Source organism: Notechis scutatus, chromosome 3, assembly GCF_049901735.1.
Source record: "Notechis scutatus isolate UNSWTSFEM ecotype Mainland chromosome 3, rNotScu1.2, whole genome shotgun sequence".
Lineage (NCBI taxonomy): Eukaryota > Metazoa > Chordata > Lepidosauria > Squamata > Elapidae > Notechis > Notechis scutatus.
In genome coordinates, this window is record NC_142011.1 from 203,732,084 (window position 1) to 203,742,998 (window position 10,915).

Genomic DNA, 10,915 nt, shown 5'->3' on the forward strand with positions numbered 1-10,915 from the left:
TCTTCTTCTTCTTCTTCTTCTTTTCCACCTCCTCCTGCTGCTTCCCATTCTCCTCCTCCCCTTCCTCTTCCTCCTACCCCTCTTCTATTTCGGTAAATATAAAGTCTCATATTTCTTTGTTTCTTTATTTTCAAATTTCAAATCATCATCTTTTTCCAAAGAGATTAAACAATTTCTGTTCCCAATAAGGTATTGCTTTGGTCGTTCAAATTTTTTAGCAAAAGTCATAATATTCTAACCTTATACCTTAATTCTTTTAAAACTTTCTTGAGTTAAATTCTTATTTGGCTTTTTGGAAATTTATATTATATTCTTTATCTTCTTTAATCTGTTAGTTTTTCTTTTCTTTTAATAAGAAATTTTACTCACCAAGTGGTTGTTCAAACTTGTTCCTTGGAAGATCTATTTTAAAATAATTGTAAAAGGGAAGGATTTTAGATGCAAGGAATAATGTGGACATGAAGCAGAAAGCAAAAACCAGGTCTTGGATGCCAGGCAGTTCAGAAGGAAACAATCTGCTAAGGATCAGTCCAGGTTCCAGTATGTCGGCTTGCAAAACTAAGGCCTACTATGCAACAAAGGCTCATTACAATCAATGAAAAACAGAGGCAACATGGAGAGGAATGTCAGATGGGTGTTGTTGGCAAAGGAGATATAATGTCAGCCTGTTAATCCCAACAATTAGTGTCCTTATTTTACAGAACTCGGAAGGATGGAAGACTAAGTCAACAGGATTGAACTCCTGGCTGTGGGCAGAGCTGGCCTGCAATACTGCATTCTAATCACTGCTCACCATGATTTTTATATTTTGATACAAATTTTATGTTTCGATAGATATTTTATATGTGAATTTTATGCACCAATGCTGTGTTTTGTTATGCTATATGGTACATGTGGTATTGTGATTAAAGTGTTGGACTGGTATGATCCAGATTCCAAGCCATTCTTTGCCATTCCACTATCTTGGTGACTTTTGGTACCTCAGCCTAATCTATCTCACAGATAGATTGTGGAGAGAAATAGGAGAGAGGTCTACATATGTGTCATGCCCTTGTTAGAGTCAGACTCTGTGGGAGAGGAGGAACAGACAACAGGGAGTGGAGGTGTGGCTCCTGAGGTTGTGCAGGAGGCTGGGGAAGGGCAGAGGCCGGCTAGGCAGTCAGAGGAAGAAACCAGGCTCATCCCTTCTTCATCCTAGGACAGGCAGGGAGGAATGGAGAAGGAAACAACTTGGCTTACAAGAGAGGAAGCAGCCATGATCCCCCTCATTGGTTGCAGTTGGGGAGAATAGTATATAAGAGAGACAGTTAAACACAGTGTTGTTAGAAGCAAAGCATGTTTTATTTTGGGCTGAAGTTATCTTGGCTGGTGTCCTTCCAACAGACTGTGCCTTGTTATCTCCTTGAAGTTGGTAATTACTTATCCTGGTCCGTTGTGGAAATTCCTTAATTGTAGTTTTTTTTTTTTATTTCACCTCTATCTGCTCATTAAGTTCGGACTGTATTGCTTTCTTTTGAAGACTATTTTTGAATAAGTTTAATCTCCAACTGAGAATTATTGAACAGTGGGGCCAAGTTAGAGGCATTTATATAGGTTTTGGATTTTATTACGTTTGTGTTACACTCCGGTTCATCACAATAGGCTTCCTTGAACTCCTGAATAAAAAAGGAGACTAAATAAATCTAATACATATATTAATTACTAAAGAGCCATGGTGGCACAGTGGTTAGAATGCAGTATTGCAGACAAACTCTGCCCACAGCCTGGAGTTTGATCCTGACTGGCTCAAGATTAACTCAGCCTTCCATCATTTCGAAGTCAGTAAAATGAGGAGCCAGATTGCTGGGGACATTATGCTGAGCTTGTAAAATTTTCAGAGAGTTACAGATACAGATACAGATAATCAGAGTTGGAAGGGACCTTGTAGGTCATCTAGTCCAACCCTCTCCCTAAGCAGGAGACCCTACACCATTTCTGACAAATGGCAGTGCTGTAAAGCACAATGGGGCAGTATATAAATCTAAGTGCTGTTGCTATTGCTAAATAAATTAAGACAGAACACATTAGAAACATGTTTGCCTTGAAAGAATTTTGTTAATAGACTTAATTGTCCCATTTTATTGTAGATTTGGAATTCCCACTGAGGCAGTTTTTGTTTTCACCCAGGTAAACATAACCAGACTTTCTATCTTCCTGTTTTAGATTTGGTGGGTTTTCTTACTTAAAAAAGGGAATTAATTTTTCATAACCATTTTTCTAAATCTTACATGGCATGAAATTAATTACAGATGACTGGAATTTGCTCATCAAAAGGAAGGATAAAAGACAAGAGGGACTATTTCTTTTATCTTGTTTTCCGCAATATTGATTTGAAACTCGTTATGACTTCGCTTTCTTAGAATTGAATTATTTCTTTTTTAAATAGTCACTTCAGCTCATTCCCACAGTGCTGATTAGTAGACAGAAGGACATATAATGGCATTTCTGTCTGTACTGGAGTAGTTGAACTCAGAAATTTGGCCAATTATTTGAATCAACACATTGGAAGGAAATTTAACCAGGTTTAAAACAGGCTCATGGAAGTTAGTTGGCTTTGGTTTGTCACTACTGACAAGAAACATGAGGATTCCAGAGTTTGTTGAGAGTTGTTTTTAAATCACGATTAAGAAAGCTTTTGATGACCAAGTCTGTTCTGAATATCTAAAGAATGGAACTGAGGGCTACATTGTGTGATGACTAGAGGTGGTATTCAGCAGGTTCTGACCAGTTCTGGAGAACCGGTAGCAGAAATTTTGAGTAGTTCGGAGAACCGGCAAATACCGCCTCTGACTGGCCCTGCCCCCATCTATTCTCTGCCTCCAAAGTCCCAGCTGATTGGCTGGGTCTTCTTTTGTTGCCCTGCACTGGAGAAAGGAGCTGGGAAGCAGGTTAGCGGGGTGGGGAGGGAATGGAGATTTTACAGTATCCTTCCCCTGGGGTGGGGTAGGAATGGGGATTTTACAGTATCCTTCCCTTGTCATGCCTTTCAAGCCATGTCCACCAAGCCACGCCGATAGAACCAGTAGTTAAAAAAAATTGATGACCCAGGGCATGGCGCAAAGGCAACACAGTAAGCTGAATGTTCGAACCGCCCCTTTATTGCTCAAAACATTCCCCAAATTCTCCCACATTTCTGGCAAGTCCCAGAGCAAACTGATCTCACACACACACACACACACACACATCTCCAGCAGCCTCTGGCTGCAAGTAGTCCAGCACAATGCTGTGAGCACAATAGCTGCAAACAAGAAATCCAGCAGGGCAAGGGAATAAGTCGATTAGTCCAGGAAGCAAAGGAACAATGCAAGAAGTCCAGGAAATGTCTGTAGAAAGTTAGCACCTATCCCTCTCCTAGAAGAATGAAATATTCTAGGAAATGTTAAAAAAGCAGAATATTATGCTTTATTATCACTTTAAATGTGCACTAATCGGCATACATTAAAATTTTAATGTTTTAATATATTAAATGTTTAAATGTTTTAATTAACATTTGTTGCATACAGCTTTTAATGACATTCCCATGTGTGAATAACAAAAATTAGTGGGGTTCTTTGCTGGGTAAGATATTTAAAGACTTGCTCCTGTCAATTTTCATTAACAGAGAGGACAGGAGGCTGTTGTTTTTTGAATACAACCTATTTTTAACCAAACATTTTTATATCATTAACTCCCTGCTTATTTGACACTAATTTATTATCCACCTTTTATTCTGCCTCAGCGGTGCAAATACAAATATTTTTAGCATCCATAAACGCATTTTTGAATTGCTTTCTTGTAAATGTGCTAACAGAACTGAAGTTTTCAAAACAGGAATTTTGCAACCTCTGTCTTCTATGATAGTTTTTTCAGTTTGCATTCTGATCGATCTGATTAAGATCTGATTGAGATCTGTCTATCACATTGATAGATTGAGGGAACTAGCTATGTCTAGTCTAATGAAGAGAAGGACTAGGTATCAGTACCTGAGCGGCTGCCACAGAGAACAGGTGATTGAATTACTGTAGAAGAATATCTTAACTCCAGAAGTTGTGGGTACTCCATCACTGGAAGTTTGCAAGAAGAGCCCGAACAGCCATTTTTCCTGAGTGATGTAGGGTCTCCTGCTTAAACAGGAAGTTAGACTAGAAAATCTCCAAACGATATTCCAACCCAGTTATTCTATGTTCTATTTTTGGAGAACTAAATGAAGTGCTATGGGAGAACAAGGGGAGAAATCACTCTAATTACTGAAAGGCAACCAGTTTTACTATATTACTATGCTTTGCTTCTTGATCAGGGATCCTAAGATTTTTATATTATGACTACTAACAAATTCCATAGCCTAAAAAGAAATGGACCCCCCTGCACTACGTATGATTCTACTGCAATGTATTTATCTTATCATTGGCCATGCCATAGTACTAATAATAATTATGTTGTGTTTGAACGTTTTACATGTGGCCAGTACTGGATGTTGGATGTAAAGTGTAACGCTTATGTTTATGTAATGTGGAACCAAACTCATTAACAAGGACAATATTGGTGAAACTGGTCATTTGGCTTCTACAACAACCTTCCACTGTACCTGTCTATTTTCTTGTGCATTATATATGTCTGGAGTTAGTAGTTTCTGTAGAACAATTTACATGGCTGAACTTTAGACAAAATAAAATCAGACTTCTTTATTTGAACCTCACTGTGTCTTGGAGTATGGGCGGCAAAGGGGAATGGAAGCAAGCAATATCATATACACCATGACTTTGTAATGAAAATGATAAGAATTGTGCAACAGGTGAATAATTCAAATCACATCATATTGTGGTGAATGTAGTCTGGATTTCCAGGAGAGGAGGGCTGCTTTCTAGAGAGAAAAGAGACAGCAGACCTTGGTCAGCAGGAAAAAGGTTAAAACAGCTCTCCCTAGCAATTCCCTATAGTTGTGCAGATTGTTGATTTAGTCTGGCAAGATTCTGTCTATAGATGAAGAACAATAAAGGAAACTACTCTTAACAACAGGTGTCATTCTTGGTTCTTTGGGTATGTACTGGCTGTTTTACATATAGTGCCTGGTTGTGTGTGGCTTCATAGTTGTCCATCAACACCCTAGTTAAGAACTAAATGCTACACATGATGAGGCACCATATAAATATTGTATAAATATTGTAGTATTATATATGTAGTGTAGAACAGCCCAGTGCACACATTCTGGAGACAGAGAGAGAGAAATTCCCTGAGGATGGGCTCCAGCATGAGCCCCAAAACATGGAAGAATAAATCTTTGGTCCAGGCAACCAACTCAGATTGGTTCCTGCAAAAATTTCCTTATTGGGGAAGGTACATGAAAAAAAAATGCATGCTTTATTTTAAGCCACCAGGTGTTGACCATAGTGGTCTACCAAGTGTAGTAAATAAATATAAATTTAAATCTACATAATAGTCTATGTGCAAAGTTTGTAATGACTGTTGTAATGGGACAGGGTGATTTTTTTTTATCCCATATATATTCTGTGAGTCTGAAAAGTTAATTTTAGCCTGTGAAATTTGTGCAGTTTTGCAGATACTTTCAAAGATGGAAGAAGTGTGTTTCTTTCTGCCTCTTAGGAATAAATCTTTTTTTTTTTTTGCTTCATTGGTAAATAATGTTGATAATGTTTAAAAATCAACACCACACCTAAAAGGCCTGGATGACCAAGAGAATACTATCAATATCATGACCGTCTATAAACACTTTTCTCTTGTCTTAGTACATTTTCTCACATCAAAGCTATTTTTAAATCCAGGGATTACATGTGATTAAAAAATCTATGTAATTAGTAACCAAGGCAACAGGGATAGTTTTCATAACAAGCCCCTTCCTTTTTGAAGGGCAGCCCTTAAGAAAACTACCAATGGCACATAGCATGCAATTTTAAATCAAAGTGCAAGAAAATGAGGGCAAGTTAATATTACCAAGGCAATTATGGAACACTGTTTGGGAAAGTTGGATAATAAACCCTTCAGACTTTCTCTATGTAGTTCAGTCTATTCTTGTTTGAACAAAGGAGCCAATTAAACTAAAAATTCCAGTGCAAAATTTGTAAAGTGCAGGATTTATTTTTAATGAATATAGGAGATAGTCATTTAGTTCAATGTATCTTCAGCAACTTTAAGATGTGTGGCCTTCAACTCCCAGAATTCAATTCTATGAAGATTCTCAGGCATCCAGGTAATGGTTGTCCCAAAGGTGCTTTTTTTTTCAGGAGGCAGCTGGACTTTCTTGTTTTTTTCTTTTGAAGACATTTTGCTTCTCAGTCAAGAAGCTTCTCCAGCTCTGACTGGATGGTGGGGAATGGAAGGACTTATGCAAATGACCAACTGTCTGCAAGGAGTATAAATCCTTCCATTCCCTTCCATCCAGTCAGAGCTGGAGAAGCTTCTTGGATGACAAGCAAAATGTCTTCAAAAGAAAACAAAAAGAGAAAATCCAGTTGCACCTCCTTTAAAGTCAACTCCTTTAAGATATGTGGACTTCAGCTCCCAGAATTCAACCCCTTTTAAGACCTGTGGACTTCAACTCCAGAATGCTGGCAGGAGAATACCAGGAGGCACTGGAAGTCCATATATCTTCAAATTGCTGAGGTTGTGAAACACAGATTTAGTTAGTCTGTTGATCCACTTTGCTCAGAATTAGCTAGAGAATGGATATAGATCTGGTTGGAAAGGTCTTGCGGGATTTGTGAATATTGTTTGACATACACAATATTCACACATATCCACAACCCCTATCTAACCCTACCCACATTCCTACAAACTGTCATGTTATAGCTCACACCTCTTTCACCCCTGCAGACTGTCCTCAACTCACACCGCAACCTGCGCAACAACTCCCATTCACCAAGCACCTCTTGTACACCAGAGTGCACCCTCCTCATCTCACGTGGCACCACTTGCACATTCATTTGCACCCTTGCACACTCTTCCTAAACCATGTGGCACCTCTTGTAGGTAGGTATGAGTCCATGGAAGTATGTAGGTCAGGAAGGGTGCATGGGGTAAGTAGGAGTGCACGGAAGTGTTCAGAGGTGCCAAGCAGGTCAGAGAACACAGTGCAGCACAGGTCAGGAAGATTGATCAAGGTGTGCAGGAGTTGCCATGTGAGCCAGGAAGAGCACACAGGCATGTGGTGGGCAAGTCAGAAATGGTGCACAGGGATATCATGTGTGTCTGGATGGGTTGAGGGCACATAGGCTGGCTTGGGAATCATGGGAGTTGAACTCCATATAACTTAAAGCTACCAACTTTGAAAAACACAGTATTAGACCAATTTATTTATTCAACGCATAGAGAATTGTCTCAATTCTTTCCTTATTGAAGCTGGCTCGCGAGCTACAAATTTGGAACCCTTGAATATACATGAGTTTTCCACAATTATATATACAATATATATACTAAACGTAGTAGAGCACTATGTATACTTTCACCAATGGATCTCAATGGAAGATGGTACAATGAAGGAAATTGAATGGCATGTTAAATGTGGCTAGGAGGCATTTGGCAAGCTAATCATAATTTTCAAGAATAACCTCCCCCTATGCTTGAAAAAATTTTGATCAGTGTGTGCTACCTGCTCTAACATATGCTGGTGAAACATGGACACTAATCTCACAATCAATAGAAAAGCTATAAGTGGTGCAGAGCAATGGAAAGATACTTGGCAATACAAGACAAGATATTTTTGTGTTGAATTTATGTTTTACCAACAAAGAAATCAAGGGAGACTAGTATAGATCTATTTCAAGCTATTTAGTTCTCATCAGCTAGCCATACCCTTCTGGGATTTGAACCCAGGCTACTGGTATATTAGGAGATGTATTAACCTCTTCTTTGAATTGGGTAGACCAAGTTGACCTGATAAAAAACACAAGGCAAGATAGAAAGACCTCCGAATGAATTAAAGAACAAACAAAAGTATATGATATCAACAGGAGAGGAAAAAAATTGCAATGGAAGTAGGCTGGTCACATAGCAAGAACTGATGGCAGGTGGACCAAGGCAATCACAGAATGGATCCCACTTAATAAAAAGTGTCCATGAAAGAGACATAAAACAATATGGATCGATGACATCAGCAAGTGTTGCGGGCCCAACTGAGAAAAGAAAGCTCAGGATCGTATTGGTTGGAAACCTGCGAAAGAGGCCTTCATTCTGCAATGAATAGACAATGGATAAAATGATGATATACAATATATTTTAATAGTATTCTTGTGTCTTATCTAGAGACTTTTGGGTGGAGGAGGGAAGGGGAGAGGCTGGTACAAAGCCATGAGTTTCATTGGGTTTGGCTTTTCATCCATCCTGTTTCTCTCCCAAAGCTCGCATGGCTTGTGCTACTTGTCCTCAAGGTTGGAAAGAGCCAACACCATGTAGTGCTGAAGTTGCTTGCGTTCCTCTAAGTTATGCTGCAACTTCTCCAACAACTCAAAGTAGCAGAAGAGGGAGTCACGTGGCCAAAGCACCTGTTCATCTTCATCAGCAGCGTAGAGTCCTGGTAGGTTTTTGTGGATGTAAGTCTCCCAGTCCAAAGTTCCAGAAGACATTTCATCGTGGGTGAAGTCTGGAGAGTCTGCAGTTTGAATTAATGCAGGGTCCATGGTGAACCTTTCTCTGAATGTAATGTCTTTGTCCACAGCTGTTTGAATCTGGCTGAATCTCTTTTCCATGATCTCCATTTTGAATTTGTCAGCTTGCGTCTGAGTCTCTATCTGTCTCACCTCTTCACTTAGGTCACTTCGGATGATCTGGAAATTGGTGACCATAATGGCAACAAAGAGATTCCTAAAAATAAATGCCCCAATCAAAAGCCATAGGCAGATAAATATACCACTGATCACCTTGTTTATCTCTGGGACCTTCCATAAATCTTGTAACAGAGCATACCAATGGTCCATGGTGAAAAGAATGAAGATGGTCACTAGAGAGTTGGGCATGTCCATGAAAAACATGTTGTAAGTCAGGTCCATCCTGTCTGAATGGGTGTAACTCTCAAAAAAGAAGATGCCCGACACAGCAAAAACGTAGAAGAGGAAGGCAAGGAGAAGTAAAATGAAGGCCATCGCTTTCAGGGCTTTGGCAATAGCCATGATGAGAACCCGGACTTGTCGGACTCTAGGAAAGAGCTTTAGGCCACGCAGTACACGGCTAAACTGGATAAGTTGGAGTTTTGTCCTATTCACCTCAAATGGGTATATTAATGCTGGTATACAGGAGATGAAGGTCACTGTGAAATCGAAGATATTCCAAGGATTTCTCCAGTATCTCCGAAAGCTCACAAACCAATGCAACAAAATCTCTATTATAAAGATATTAAAAATGATCCAAATGATCACCTCCAGGACCCAGGTAATTTTCACATAGGTGTTTCCCTTCTTCCCCATTATCTCCGTTGAGATCATGAGGACCAGCATGTTCAAACAGATAAGAAAGATAATAAAGCCCTTGAAGGTTCGGCTGTTCAGAACTGAAGACACCCACATCTTCAAAGGGGGCCAACGGCTGCAACGCACTTCGATACGGTTGCGCCAGCGTTTCTCTTTAGTCACCATGATGTTGCGGGTGGGCACAACATGGAAGCGAACCAGTTGGTGGTGGTCCATGAGCATCAGTTTCTTTCGCTTCTTGGCATCCATAAAATCTTGTATGTTATACCGTGGTACCGCATGGCTCAGCCCCTCAAAGTGATCGATCAGGTAAAATGTATAGATCAGCTTAGAGCGAATGGCATCCGCGCGAGGGTTCACCTTGAAGTCAAGTTTCTCTTTGGCAATTTTCTTAGGAGAGGTAGGGGGCTGCATGGCACCTCTTTGCTGCTCCTACTGCCCCACAGAAAAATCTAGAAGTTCCTCAGTTGTTTCAACAGTGATCTCATAGTTGAGAAGAAGAATGACTCCAATGTTCTATTGACACAGAGTTCTATTGATACCAGTAGGATTTCTTCCTTCCTACAATCCATAGACAAGATGTTTGTCCCCATCTATCCATGGAGACCTAGACTAGAAGGAAGACAGAAATTGGTATCATGCACATAGTTTATTTAACATGCAGGGATTTTTTTCTTTTTTTAAACATATTTTATGGATTAAATTATTAAAACATTGGACACGGTGTGATCATCCTGACATTTCTTTTTGTCATACATGTTATAATATATAATGCATATTTTATATACATTTATATATTTATACAGTTAGTTTTTATCCGTAATTATCCATTTTACAAATCCTGCTTGTTTTTTTTATTCTGGGTCCTTCCTTTCTTTTCCCACCATTGATAAAATTTATTCCATATCTTGTAGTATTCTGTCTCATCCTTATTTTTTAATTCCAGAGTCAATCTATCCATTTCAGTTGGAAGGGACCTTGGAATTCTTCTAGTCCAACCCCCTATACCAGTGCATGGCTAACCTTTTTGGCACCAAGTGCCTAGAGTATGTGTGAACCGTCAAAATGCAATGCACACCCATCCCCTGTGCAAGCACTCGTTCCTGTACATGCATGTGCATCTCCCCACATGTGCTTGCATCCCCCATGCATTAGCCCTGCCCCCAGCACATGCGTGCATGTCCCCCTTGCATGCACCCCACCCCTGCACATGTGCCCCACCCCCCATGCATGTGCGGCTGCAACCCAAAGACCACCTGGCTAGAGGGAGGTGTGCATGCATACATGACAGAGCTGAGCTGGGGTGACGGCTCGCATGCCCACAGAGAGGGCTTTGCGTGCCACCTCTGTCACGCGTGCTATAGGTTTGCCATCACGGCTCTATACCATTTCATACAAATGGTTTTCCAATCTCTTCTTAAAAACCTCCAGTGTTGGAGCAGCCATAGCATCTGGACCCAAGTCGTTCCACTAATTAAATT

The 10,915-nt window shown here is 40.0% G+C and overlaps 1 protein-coding gene across 1 annotated transcript; it reads right to left on the reverse strand.

Annotated features, from left to right (window-relative positions):
* Positions 1-8,384: 8,384 nt before the first annotated feature.
* Positions 8,385-9,848, reverse strand: LOC113429721 (cation channel sperm-associated protein 2). The gene has a single exon (XM_026692229.2). The coding sequence runs from the start codon at positions 9,846-9,848 to the stop codon at positions 8,385-8,387; it is 1,464 nt and encodes a 487-aa protein (XP_026548014.2).
* Positions 9,849-10,915: the final 1,067 nt, after the last annotated feature.

What these genes read in the sequence shown, in the direction of transcription:
- LOC113429721 (XM_026692229.2), bottom strand. Translation starts at nt 9,848, where the DNA reads ATGCAGCCCCCTACCTCTCCTAAGAAAATTGCCAAAGAGAAACTTGAC.